The sequence below is a fragment of the Apaloderma vittatum genome, unplaced genomic scaffold, assembly GCF_000703405.1.
Source record: "Apaloderma vittatum isolate BGI_N311 unplaced genomic scaffold, ASM70340v1 scaffold3556, whole genome shotgun sequence".
NCBI classification, from domain to species: domain Eukaryota; kingdom Metazoa; phylum Chordata; class Aves; order Trogoniformes; family Trogonidae; genus Apaloderma; species Apaloderma vittatum.
The window spans coordinates 105,318-119,923 of NW_009723310.1; the positions used below are offsets into that span (position 1 = coordinate 105,318).

Below are 14,606 nucleotides of genomic sequence, written 5' to 3' on the forward strand. Positions count from 1 at the left end.
TGCGTTAGAACTGCCCGTTTGTATCTGTGCCATCCTTTCCAACACAAAGCGTGGGATTCATCTCCTGAAACTGCAGCTGCGCAGTCTCTGCAGGCATCTAAAGACCCAGGACAGAGGGGAAGAGAGGTACCTCCACCCACGAGTTATTTTCTTGTAAGATGAAATGAGAAATCCTTTCTACAGACAAGGTGAATTAAGCTAGAGAAAGAAAGATGGGCGTGGGGCAAGGGGTGTTCAGAAAAGTTATGTTTTTAATCTAGGGAAGCTGGCTTACCCAAGCAACCTTTAAGACCACGATTTGAATTGTCCTTCCTACAGAAAAGCAAGAGCCTCTCTGACCTTTGGATCATAAATATCATACAGGAAAATAAACGCCCCAAACTAAACAGAGGCTTTTGGGAACACCTCTGTCGCACACACAGAAAACTTAAAACATTTACCACAAACAAAGTTTGTTTGCTAAGTCAGCCTCAAAACTCTTTCAAGCGTAAAGCAACTGAATTTGCCACAGCTTGTATTTTTGGAATACGAGATCTAAAGAATCTCGTAGAATTTCAAATTTCATTCTGAATGGACACTTCTGAAATGGTGCTCTCCATTTTTTTTTTTTCCCCATGGGGTTCTGTCTAAAGTAGAATTCAAGTACAACAATGCTCTGTCAGACAGTCTCCTGATTGATGTGATACCAGGTTTACCGGTAAAGCAGGCAGGGATACACGCTATGGACAGCATGGTTCCACAACATTCCACCTATCCCACGATATTTTAAACAGGTAGAAGTATTTCCAAATGAAAACAATTCACCTCTGAACTTATAAACTGCCTAAGAAAACAGACAAGTCTTACAGAGATGAAAAATTCTGACAGATAAAAAAATTGTTGTTACCAGTTCATGCTCTAAGAAAAAAACCAAACCCACAACTACAGGTTTGAAGTGGGAGCCAGTTATCAAAGCACATCAGACCGAACCTGAATGTCTGCTTTTGCCCTTTAGATTATCACAGTTTAAAAAACCCAACAAACCAAACCCACAAAACTGCTGGACAACAGTGCACTGCTTCCCTACCTTCCCTGCAGAGGCAGGGCAAACACAGCAATCCAAGACGTTGCCTTTTCTGCACGCTGCACAAATTACCTTTATTTCAAAGATCACAAATTCCTTACAAAACTAATGTTGTTTCTACCACCCACAGGTGACGGAGATATTTACCTATTTTAGAGATTAAGAACTTGAAATACAAAACGATTTCCCTGAAAATTACACAGGAAGCCTCAACAAAGCACAGCTGGAGGCTAATGCCACTTGATCTTCTCAAGGATGCCAAGAGCATCCTTCTCCCTGTTCACGTTCAGGGTAGGCACAAATCCATTCCCTCTGACCAGTTTGTGTGTGTGTGTTTGTTTTTCTCTCCCATCTGCTGGCATTCGGAGTGCCTAACTGCCTTACAACTGGTGACAAATCTGCACGTTTGCAGCAGAGAATGGAAAAGCAACAGGCTCTTGAAGCGCTTGAGTGTAAAGGCCAGAAAGTCTCTTATCTGAGTTTGTTTCAAAATGCAAATCTATAACCTTGACAAGCTAAGTGGTCACAACCCTAAGCCATTCAAAATTGTTAGGCAAGCTATTTTATTTCCTTTCAGAAGCATTCTAGAGATGTTTAGGAGAGAAAATGTCTGTGTCCTAGCACCAAACACAATTAAAGCCCACATCAAATCCCCCAAAATTTCACTTCCGTGTTTTAAGCATTCAGCTGTGGTGAGCAGTAAAGACATTAAATTTTTCTACATAAACCAGGCACAGCGTAAACCTGTCAAAGCAACTATCGCTTTCAAACATATTTCGGTCCACTGACTGACATCTAGTAATTTTTTTTTAGGAGTGACAATTACATGGATGGTTTTCTTAACAGGAAATCAGATAAAACTATGAGCTAACGTTAAGATCTATCAACTGTTCCCTGATCAAAATACAAACCTATTTGTCCAAGTAAAAATAATCCATATAAAAGCCAACATTTCAAAAATCAAAGTATTTATAAAACTCCATTAAATCACATCCAGGGAAGATCTGCAACTCAACAGCTACATTATCTTTAACCTACAACAACCAACAGAAGACATTTCAAACAATTTGCAAAATTCACATATATCAGAAAGGCTCAATTTCACATTAACCAGTAAAACCCATCTCCAGCAAGAACTTTAATATGTCTGAAGGCGAAAATTTACGGCACTGTAATTTATTTCATTTAACATTTTGAGAAGTGATTACTGATTAAAGCGACCAAGCTAAGATACATGAAGGGGACCGATTTTCAAATTATGGGTGTTTTATATTTACTGAAAACCATTTCACAGGGTCTTAAGTGTAGTTCTCAAAGAGTAAGATGTAAAAATTAGTCTCCTTGCAATTTTGTCCTTTTAAAGATGCTGAAGTGCATAAAAATTTGTATTAGAGGAACTTAAAATACTTACAGGAAGAAAAGAGGACAGAACTTAAACACAGATGGCCACAAAAACTGAAGAAATGTTTGTTCTTCCTTAATACTTTTAAAAAGCTTTGTTCAAATGAGCTACCAACAGCCATTAAAGCAAACTTATGCCCTGTTTGTCTGCAGAGGGAATCAGAAATGTAGTACTCTAGGTTTTTTTCCTGGGCCTAGCAATGTTTGTAAGCCCATCCTTAGATCATTTCTTGTTGGAAAATGTTTTAAAAAATCAGAGTCAAGTATCAAAGTCCTGAAAGAGATTATTCTGGAGAGCTGAATATAGTTAAAGTTGAGACTTGGTGGTTAGAAGTCACACACCTGATCCAACATGGATGTCTGTCTGCATGACACATTCCAGAGTACACGCTTTTGTATTTTGCAAGAAGACAAGTTATGAAATGCAAAGGAGTAAATGGAGAAAGATTTAACTTTCTGGGATGCTCAGGACAGTTCCAGTACTAGAACTACAGCACTTACCTGGTGTATGGTTCCATCGATTTCAACAGGAACGATGAAATCAGCATTGCTAATTGGCTAGAAAAAATGAGAAGGAAATAAGCTAACGTTACAAATAAGATCATTAGAGGGAAAATTTCCGAGGTGTAAAAAGAGCACTTACAACTCAGGAGCAGGTTAATAAGAATTATTGACTTTACAGATCCACTCTGTGTGTGTGCCCACTACACAAGTCAGGAGCCAGGTTGGACAGGGCTTTGAGCAACCTGGGCTAGTGGGAGAGAGGTGTCCCTGCCCAGAGCAGGGGGGCTGGAATGAGATGGTCTTCAAGGTCCTTTCCAACCTTAACCACTCTACAGTTCTATAAGCCTCACATAGTCGTGTTTGCCAGATGCTGCACTTCGCCCTTCCCTCCTATTTCTAAGCTTCACACAGTGCAATATGTTTTACTGCTTGAATAACCCCACTACCACTAAGTGTGTTTACCAGCAGAAGTATCTATTTGGATAACTCCTTCATCAGGTCTGTGTGGATGACAACGAAATTCAGCGGTGTGCTTCACCTGTTCTTCTCTGGGTCATGGATGAGTAACTAATTAAAAATAAAGACGGTGGGAATGGTTACATCTGAACCGAGAGCTGCAACCAGGTGTAAGTTGTATAGTTAAATGATCCTCAAGATGTTGTACCTCAAGAACATCCTCTACCGATCAAATTAATCATGCAAAACTGCCTTTTAATTCATAAGGGGAGAGCAGGTACACTCTGCCCAAGTTCTTGCATCCATTTTTCTAGCCTGTTGAATACAACTCACTTCTTAAGACTTACTGTGAAAAACTTTTGGCCAAGTACAATGATTTTGGAAAGCAGAAAAGTGTCCTTGTAGCCAGTTTAGGAGTGCACCGCCTAATCTTGGCTAGACGGCAGCGGTAGCTGGAGAGGGCACTGCTAACAATGCTTACTAGCTCAAACGGACAACAAACTTGGCAGAAGCCTTTGAGACGGCTCACGAGTTACATCCACAATAAAAAAAAAAAAGTCATGTGAACATGACTGACTGAAGTTTGTAACTCATGCCATGATCCGCAGCTTGGAAATGGCTGCGACGCAGAGCTGCCAAATATAGTTTTAACACGACTCATTAACAGACAATATGCTTCATGGATAAGAGCCTAAAGCGAAGGCTGAGAGTAGTCTGGCTGGTAACTGGTACGGCATTCCGAAAGCTGGAAAACATCTTCACTCAGCTCTATCAGACTTAGACAGACCTTCCCACCTGGTTTTCTGGATCAGCCAATAGACTGATCTCAAGTGCGACCAAGGAGGTGCCCCTGAAGTATTTGTGAGACTAGAAACAGCCTTCAAACCCATTTGGGGGAGGCAAAAGGCTGCCAAGAAAGCAGAAGAGTAGCTGAGGTAAAGAGTCTGAGAAGCAGATTGCACACTGAGGAGGCCTGAAAAACTGGAGGGGAAAAAAAAAAAAAGAATCCTGCAGTGTTAACTTGATAGCATCACTAATCCCATTCCCTGGAAAAAAAGATATTCTAATTCCCACTGTCAAACAACCTTCCTGCAAGGAGAGTAAAATGACTGTAAGAATTTTTCAGGAGGGCAACACCCTCTCTCGGAAGGGAAGTAATAAGGGGGATGGTTTGATCCAACGTCTGCAAGTGCTGTGTCAGAAGGAAAAGCAGAAGCTACACTTGCATCTACTCCTCCTGACCAACCAGTCCTGGCAACCAAACCTCCAGCTGATGACCACCGTGCTAGTTACCATCTAAAGAATTCCTCAAATGTCCACAGATACAATCTTTGTTTCTTTTTAGCTGACATCCAGTGAGTTTCAAGATCTATCCCGCTTTCCGCTTCTGAAAAAGACAGAGGGAGGCTCCTGCCTGTTACCTGCATGAAGCCCCTCAGACAGAGAAAATACTCCACAGCATCTCCAGCAGCCACTGAACAGGAACACAAAAATGTTCTGAAGCTTTACCTTAAAGGAAACCCAAAGGAACTGTCAAGAAGACTCAGCCACCAGTTTTCAGGTGGGTGCCAGCTCCGTGCGTGCGTACGTTGAAGAGACTTGCCTGCGCTTGAAGAGTTTATACAGGCATGACTCCCTTCAGCGAGGTGAATGGTGTGTAGCGGCAGGAAAAGCTCACCGCATGTTGCTACAATTTGGAAGCCCACCGATAAAAATGCAGCTACTACTAAACTTTAAGACCAACCAGATGCAAGAAAATCACCTTCTGCTCGGATAACTTAATTTTTGCTAACAAGTAGAACTCACCCGTAAACTCTGTAACACTCATTATCATTCCTGAGTATATATTGGCTTCCCCAACTTATACTTGAGGCACTGCGCAGCTTTCTGGTTGGCACAAGTGACAAGGGAGAGAGCACGGACTCGGGTTCTGTGCTTTGTCGTCATGGGAAGATGGGAGAGAAGTCTGCAACGATTTGCTGAATGAAGGTGGCCGGGGTTGCACATGGGAAGCACGTACATGCCTCGAGTGGGAACCGCAGAGACAGAGCGTGAAAGAAAATGTATTTCCATCGAAAAGCCTTACTTCAGTCAGAACTGCTTCTATTTAATAAAAAGCTTCAGTTTTGAATGTTCTAAAAGTGTTTCACAGCCAGTTTTAAATACGACTGCATTCCAGGCTTGCATGTGGTTTAATTCACTTTATACGAAACCATGTTTACATGTCCCTGATTTAATGTAATTTATGATTTTTGCTTCTATTATTGTTTTATGATGGGAATGATAACTATAATGTCTATCTATTCCTTTTTTACTCTTGCCAAAGCACCCCAAACTTTATTCCTTTAATATGCACTTAACATGAAAGCCTAGTACCTCCTTAAAGCTGCCCAAATATGCAGGGGCATAAAAAGACAAGAATTACCCTCCTTCAGATGTTGCTGCTTTCATAAAAGAGCACTTTAAAATACTCCACCTCTCTGGTTGTATAAAAAAAAAATCAAAAAAAACCCTGCATTTGAAATACGAAGCCTATTTCGCAACAGAATTACGAATTCCAAAATGTCATGTGTTTTAAATAAAGCCTTTTGTAATAAACCCCACAAAATTACGTATGCTTTTACGTGTGGAACTGCCTGGGTAAAGCAGATATGTTTTAGTGAAAAAAGAATCTGTAAAAGCAACTTGACTATTCGGGCTGAGCAGTGTGTGTACAGGTGTTACGCTCTTGCTCTTCTGGAAATTTGGCGTGATTTTTGATGTCCGCAAGGGCCTCACTTCAGCTGAAGTATTTCCCTTTAAGAAAGACAATCCAAACAGCACCCCTGGACAGTGTCAGCTGCTACTAAAGTCATTTTCCTCCAACGCTTGGCTTCTTTCACAACAGGGTAACGCCGTCACAGCGTCAGACTCTAACAGGGCACAAACTCCAACATTTGCCCAACTTCACGCCAAAAAGGGCTAGTTTTCCTTTCCTAACACAAAACATTATTCAGTTCAACACTAAGCAGAATAATCTTTTGATTATTTGACATAATTTTCATCTATTTAGTATCATTTAAATAGCCACTAAATGTAATTTGAGTAAATGGGATGATTAAAATGAGCCCGCTAAGAAAATACTCTGCAATAAAGGCAAACCTCAATCCTACAAGAAAGGATTTACAGTACGTCAACCATTAAACATGCATTTCTCTAAAATGGTAAAAAAAAACCCCAAACAATAACCATCTAAATTGAATCTCATTTTGTTTCAAAAATCAGAAGCATCACAGTACAAAGTTACCCACAGCCTTCAGAAAGCAAACACATTTTTACGTTTCAGATCACCCTAAGCTTAACACTTCGTTATTTTTATGTAAATTTAGACTTCTAAATTCAGCTTGCCTTTCCTATTTTTGACTCTTGTTTAATTAGGAAGGCATGCCCCCTCCCTTTCCCATCCGGCTGTGTTTCGAATCTTCCCGAAAAATTCTCAAGCGCAAGTTCAGGCTGGGTATAAAAGACAAGGATCTGGCGCTGAGGTTGAGAGGTTCCTGTACGCCACCACAAATTGACATATAGACCATTGGGCCCCAAAAAAGACAGAGAAGAATCTTAGTTTCAGTTTGAGGCACAAGAATATTTGTTCTAGTGTCTCCATATAAGGTCTCCTTCAAGTCAACAAAGGCAGGCTGTTGCCAAATTCTAACCACAACGTGAATTATGGTTTGCATATTTAAATGCTGGCAACTGAATATTGCAGGATTAAAATGTTGAGTTTGTGCTAGCAGTGAAAAAAGGGAGTGCAACCAAACCAGAAGACTCTAAAGCTGCTGATAACTCCAGCTTGTTACTACTAAGGTGAACATATTATTGATTCGTATAAATTCTCCAGTCAAAGTATAAAATTAACTGATGCTTTATCACATCTGACATTTGCTAATTAGAAATGCTACCAGTACTCTGAATCATAGAATCATAGAAAGAATCATAGAATGGCCTAGGCTGGAAGGGACCTTAGAGATCATCTAGTCCAACCTCCCTGTCATGGGCAGGGACGCCACCTCTCGACTAGACCTCTGAGCCAATTTAGGTTATTTGGATTTCTGAATTCTCCTGTTCTAACTTCAGCCCTAACTTAAACAACAGAAAAAGCCCACCACTTCCAGCACACGCTGGAATCTAAAGGACAATAAGAGTTGCTTCTACAAGATGACTGATTCATCAGCAACAACTAAATGCTATTTGCTTTCCTGTTGTGAAAGTTAAATACTTAAAAACACTTACTGCCATCGGGACAGCAGCCTTACACAGAAAGCAGCCTTCAGCAAAAGAAGACGACATCATTGGTGCCTGAAATCTACTGGTTTGAGCAACATCCACCTAACGTAAGGCTGTGCTGAGATCCTACTCTCCTAGACTAACTACGGCATCACTTAAACCTCAAAACTGAAACCTTGTTTTCAGAGCCACAAGTTTTGTACCTGTTGGAACTCAGGTCTTTGTTGGAGTAGTTCCCATTTAAAGCCATAAAGTCAGTAACTATTCCAAGCCTTGCTGCATTCAGCGTGACTTTCTCAGAATCAAAAATAATAAAGTGCAATGTCTGTGTTACTCCCCTTACAGCTAAATTAGGATGAATAATCATAGGAGCAACAATGAGACCAACCAGGCATCCTGGGAGAGCCTGTAAGACTAGTTCATGTGTTAAGAGGCTTAACAGTTCCTACAACATTCACTGACACATTAAAGTTGCAAGAGATCGCTTTTGAATTTACTTACCTTAAATGAACTGTGCACTAAAGTTTCATCTAAATCAATGACCACACACTTCTTCCCATAGTCTGATGCTGTCAGTTCTGGCAGGAGGTATTTAGCTGGTGGCTAAAAACAAGAAGAGAAGAGGAAGACAACAACAAAAAAAGAAAGTAAAACCTCTTTTGAAGGGGCACTCTTCTACCAACTTGGCTATTCTAGTAATTACTGGGAATGGAAATATATGTCTTGACATTAAATGTTTTTCTGGGCTCATTGCAAGTACATGTATGGAAATTGATGGTTCATGCAATACCCATATAGACTTTTTTTTCTTTTCTTTTTTTTTTTTAAATGACAGACTTGCTTAGAACGCTCTCCAAAGCATTGGAAATGAAAATGGTAAAACACCACCACTAGCTAAGAAACAAAGGAGAAAAATAGGACATTTGATACACTGATATCTTTTTCCAGTGGCCCTCTCTTCCTAACGCCTTGGCTTTGGTTGCTGTTGTTACCCTACGGAAAAAGTCAATGTCATTTCCAGCCATCTCACACCGCTGGACATTTACACAACGAGTCATCGAAGATGTGAAAGTGGAGAAATCCATCCTGAAGGAAGACGGCATTACTAATCTGATCTTCCAGGACATGTCTCCACTCTCATTTTTACCACTCGTGGGGGTGCTGACCAGGAGCTTTCAGGTGGATTTCGTCCCCCACCAAGGTAGTAGAACTGCAGTAAAGAACCTAAACCAGGTTCTTCTGCAGTATGCTGCCCTTACTAAAAAATGGTACCAACGACGTGAGTTTTTCTGAAGGCAACGCTGACAGTCGCATAGGCTTCCCATTGCTCGTTCCGCACTGGGACACCCAATTTGCAATCCAGTTACTCTACTTCAGACTTCGATACTGGATATTTCCCAAAAATAACAGAAATGGAAGAGAACGCTTCCATACAGAGCTGAAACATTGTTGCCACTCACTCAAAAATGGAGTTTCTTTTTTGATGAAGGAAAACAACTGGGTTTATATTAAAGTGTCAACAAGGTAAAAGCTCAAGATCAAGAGGAAATTAATTAAGAACTGGATACAAACTCTAACTCCATTCTTCCGTTATCTATTTATCTGCTCAGATCACGTTGCTCTGGTTAGGACGCATCTATCATGTTTTTTCTTTTTCTCTTTTCAACAGCCTTGCATAGAGGTGCTTGCGGAGATCTGAGGCCACCCCTTTGCAGCCCGCGGGTGACATGGAGGAGTCGGACGCTCCCTGGACCCACTGATGGCTTTCAGATGTCGTCTTAAGCTGACAGATACCGGCCAACGATGCCTAGTGAGCTCCTGTTTGAATACACTAACTAACAAATGGGATTCTGGACTTAAATAGAAGCATCTTTTAGCTAATGTAGAAGTTATCGGTGTTTTTTTAAGAGTGCTTGCTGAAATGGATATAGATCCTTACAATTAGCACCAACAACAATTTCACCAGCTACCAGGATGGAAGCTGCCTGCCTTACAAGCCCCTTGTCTCAATGCATTTTCCTCTCGGCACACACCTAACAATGACCTTTACGAAAAAAAAACCTTCTGCTTAATGCCTGTCGAGTATTTATCCTGTCCCAGTAACCTAACCAGGACGTCCCTTCTAGGATATAGACGGTCCCATGCACACGTTACTTCAACATCTGCTTGAGCTCTGCCTCTGCTTGTTTGCAACTAGGGCCAGATCTAAAGAATTTCATTTTCTTACTCCTATTCAAAAATTTAAAAGGTAGTTAGGCACACCACCTCAATTTTTCATAGTAAGAAGAATCCAGACTTGCAATCTATGACGACTAAAAGCTTACTGGAAAAAAAATCAAATCCATTTAAAGACAATAATTTTCAGAACCCGTGTTCTGATACTGATTTCTTGTCTTAAAGAAGAGGAAAAAGGTAGGAATGTCTCAAGAAAGCTTAAGCATACTTTTTTTTCAAAAAAAATTCAATAGCTCAGTTCATTTTTGTACTGTTACGATTTAGTTTGAATTTTTTACTAAGTTAATCTGCACCAGCAGTTCAAAGCCAGCAATTTCTTCTGCTATGTGAATTCTTTTTCAAGCTGAAAACATCAATCTATATGGAAAACATACAGATATAAATATTCTTTCATATATAAATATGCACAGGAAAAACAGGAGCACTGTTTTACCAGAAATATCCTTATTTTTTACCTAGAAACTACTATGCCTGTCATCAAGCAAAGGATGGACACGCACCAAGGACTACAAAGTTTAAGAACCTTCAACTCTGAGTACACAAATTCCTTGTCTGCACGGCGAGAGTCCTCAACAGCAGTGGCTGGCAGAGGAATGAGCTCACCTGCAGCATCTACGCCGAGGTGCTGCTTCCTGCTCGTGTTTCTCTGCCTTTTCAGCAGGGCCTCAGGAGGTAACGGGCACTTACTGACCCGACTTCAGCTAACGAGACCGTATCTTCCAGGTTTTTTCCTGGGGAATGTCTCCCACCAGGAAAAATCAACCTTCCTACAAGCTTTGGCTTCTTGAATTCAATCTGACCATTTTCAAAGACACGTGGTCGCACATGTGAAGATCAGAAGAAATAAATTTTCCATTTCAAAACCCATATCTTGTGTTGCCCTCAACTTTGAAAACACATTTGCCACCGATAAGGAAACTCTCCTAAAGCTGAAGGCAGCATAAAATGTGAGACTGCTCAACATCTGGCGTAAGGCTTTGGAGCAAGAAGGACATTTTTGAGGCTTTAGGAACTTAAAGGATTTGTACATAGGGTTTCAGTCCATTTGTTTTGCTGTTCAAGCTTTCTGATCTAAAGCAATCTCCACATGCCAAGAGGAGTAAAACTTTTAGCAGAAACAAGCATTACCCAATATCGTATTTTAATTTCCTCACTAATGGAGACATATCCAAGAGGACTTCTAATTACCACATTTCCATCATAGTTAATAGCGAATATTTACAGATCTTTGATAATTTCTTCTTTTAACCATAGCAGCTGTAAAAATATCTATGATGATTAAGAGTCTTTAATTGCGGCTAACAGCAACTCAAATTTACTGTGTCAGGCTCTCCAAAGGACTGCAGGCTTCCAGAGAACTTGGCAGAAAAAATCCAACATGTGGTATCTCAGTACTGTAAGTCCTAGCTTGGTCTTCAGTTTCAACACGACATAAATTGTAAACAAGTTAAAGCTTTTAAACTAGTCACTGTTTGGGATTTATGCATTCCAGCCAGGTCTCATGGCTGATCAGCTTAACAGACCTTGTAGTGAAACGACTGCTGCACTGCTTCAGTCCCGTGGAAATAGTATATTCCCTAAGAAAAAAAAAAAAAAAAAAGGGGGTGGTGGTGGTGGCAAGAAAACAGGACTTTTGGTTGAAGCATAAACAGCTGGTCAACACAAACCTTTCAGAAATTTACTGTATAAAACAACCATAACCTTTCTTTCCTGCAGGCCCATATTTCCCACAGAGACAAGTATGAGAATTAACAAGCCCTTTCTTTGTGCCCTGGAAATGTTGTGTAGCCTGGGCGCAGCACATTAATTTGTTCTTCGTGTTCCCTCCAATTCCTGCTTTTGCTTGCACTCTACAAAGCTAACAGCTTCTCCCAGAAGTTACGTGTAAGAAATACTCTCATAGGAGATAAAATGATTCCCACTTAAAACACAGCTGCCAGAAGATGGTAGCTCCTGCTAGGAAACAGGCAGCTCACAAATTTTGTTCTAGGAAAAACTGCAACAGAGAAATTGTCTACAAGTAGACGGGGAGAAGTGAAAAAACAATAGCGTAGGGATAACATTTAACTTGTGCAGGGATTCTGAGGACTGACCGCAGTACCGCTGCTCAATACAGGGACTTTAAACTGAACAAAAGAAACGGACACCAACTCGTTTATGAAGGTGCAGGAGTAGGGCTTTGTGTTTCCATCTACCTTTTGGCTCAAAAGCACGAAAATAGGTGCTGAAGTTGCTAGGGGTCTATTTTGATTTCTCTACCGTACTCCTTTCCAAACAAAACTGAGAGAAATACCCGAAAGCATAAGTGTCCTGAGCTACACTTCATATATTTTTAAGTTGGCTCTATCACAATATGTCAGCTGGTACTGGTTTTTTTTCTAATTTTGTGTGTGTGTGTGTGTTGCAGTTCTAGAAATAAATAATTTTGCAGCATTAGGAAGAAAATCAATTACGCTGCTGTTTAATCTGTGCCTTAACCTGAAAACAGTTTCAGAGTACAAGATACAAACAGGATAAAGTTCATCTTTAAAATAACCCAAGTCACACTGTTTCTATTTTCTGAAGAACCTAACTTGAAGCTGCAATGTTTCTTGCTTAGCAGTTATCTCTATCAATAACCAAGTGAAAATTCATAGTAAGACAAGTCTTTCAATTAAGCGCAATTAACACAGGAAAAATCTGATGGAGCAGACGATAAACTCGGATGGTTTGCACACACGCACGTTAAGCGATGAAGTTTTCAAACAGGTGACCTCAGCAGACTGTCACATTTTATACGCGCGTGAGAAAGCTCCAGAAAACCTCCTATTTTGACTAGAGGCTTTGACTTGCAAGTTTAACAAGTCGGGAGCAGGCAGTGCTCTTCTCAAAGTCGCTACGGGATTCTCTAAACGCTTGAAGTGATTTCATTTGCACTGAGCCCTACAAAAAGTCAATGTCCAAGTCAGTTGTGACCAAGCTCACCCTGTGCCTCTTTGGAAGATTCTTCTCCTGGTGTACGACACGCACAGTTCAAACATCCTGTTTCTCAGCTGTGACCCTGTGTAGCGGAGTGTCAAGAATTTCTGCCTCAAAGGGTCTTAAACACACAGTTAAGATTCATCTCGGAGTGAACCCCTGGGCTCCAGCACTCAGGAAAAACAGCCCTTGTAAAACTCGAAGAGGACTGCTTCGATTTTAGGCTTTTTCCTCACGTCATGTTGCAACTTCGTTCCTAGCACCTTCTCCACAGGCTTCTGTCTTTATATTTAGACTATTCTATACTAACGCTCGCTGGCTGCTGGTGGAGAGCCAGAGGCACTCCGATACCCGGGCTCTAAATGTCACAGGGCTGCCCGTGGCGAGGGTTGCTTGACAACGCTCCCATGTCCTGCTGGAAGAAGGCATCAGGTGGCACCGCAGAAAAGGAACAACGAGTGGGTTTAAAGTCACCTGCTCCCTGAGAACTCTGTGTCATGACTGCAAAGGTAAGCTCATTTAACTGCCTGATTAAAGCGCTCGGAATATAAGTCAGCAAAAATATAGTTGTGCTATAAAAATAAAACAAAAGAAGAAAAAAGAAAACTAAAGAGAGACCCCTCTTCTTGAACTGCTCCTTGTCCTACCACTACTCAAATCTAACAAAGCACTGCTTTCACATCACAGTGCTCTAGGAAAGCATCTCATTTTATGTTTGCACCTGACAGGGCTGTACTCATTTGTCATTTCAAAATTTTGTTCTCTTTCCCCAATACCTACGCTCTTTTTTAGGCAGAATTTTATTCCAGGTCAGAGCACAGCCAGAACGTGTTTTACATTCAAATAACTACTAGTAGTCCAGCTACAGGGACCAAAACGTATCTGGCAGGTTTGTAAAAGAAAAGAAGGAGAAAAGAAGGAGAAAAGAAGGAGAAAAGAAGGAGAAAAGAAGGAGAAAAGAAGGAGAAAAGAAGGAGAAAAGAAGGAGAAAAGAAGGAGAAAAGAAGGAGAAAAGAAGGAGAAAAGAAGGAGAAAAGAAGGAGAAAAGAAGGAGAAAAGAAGGAGAAAAGAAGGAGAAAAGAAGGAGAAAAGAAGGAGAAAAGAAGGAGAAAAGAAGGAGAAAAGAAGGAGAAAAGAAGGAGAAAAGAAGGAGAAAAGAAGGAGAAAAGAAGGAGAAAAGAAGGAGAAAAGAAGGAGAAAAGAAGGAGAAAAGAAGGAGAAAAGAAGGAGAAAAGAAGGAGAAAAGAAGGAGAAAAGAAGGAGAAAAAACTAAACAAGGAAAAAAAAAAAAGGTATCTCAGGGACCAGTCAGGTCTTTAGGAGCTACCAAATATCTCAAGAAAGAGGGCTGTGTCCATAACTCTACACATCAGCACTGCTATTTCCTAGAAAAGTCTGAAATCATAAAGTATCGTAAACAGTAAAGGAGCTCAAATAAAGTATTCCCAGCTTTAAAAAGCCTAAGTCTTCATCCACATAAAAACCAAGTTAAAAAAAAAGAAAGAGCAGCTTTTTGACCAAAAAAGGTCAAACCTAATTAAAGGAAAAGCTTCAGTTTGAAGAGGGTGGGTTTTTTGTTCACTCCTTTTATTTAGTTTTGAAAAATATCTTGGATGTCAAACAGCATTCCACGATTAATCCGGGGAAGATAAGCAGAGATAGTAAGGCCCATAAAGCAGCAACTGATGCTCAGAGCATCATCCCAAACACGCGCAGGAATGCCAGC

General features: G+C 40.6%; 1 protein-coding gene across 3 annotated transcripts in view; it reads right to left on the minus strand.

The window, feature by feature from the left end:
* Positions 1-14,606, minus strand: part of CTDSPL (CTD (carboxy-terminal domain, RNA polymerase II, polypeptide A) small phosphatase-like) — an 82,313-nt gene that overhangs the window by 9,193 nt on the left and 58,514 nt on the right. For 2 of the 3 annotated variants that reach the window (XM_009872063.1, XM_009872062.1), the window contains 2 exons: positions 8,189-8,290; positions 2,966-3,022 (listed from right to left, as the gene is read on the minus strand). In XM_009872063.1, the coding sequence (XP_009870365.1) occupies positions 2,966-3,022; positions 8,189-8,290 (159 nt within the window). Of the gene's footprint in view, positions 1-2,965; positions 3,023-8,188; positions 8,291-11,445; positions 11,500-14,606 lie in introns of all 3 variants that reach the window. The other variant, XM_009872061.1, reaches the window with a different exon arrangement.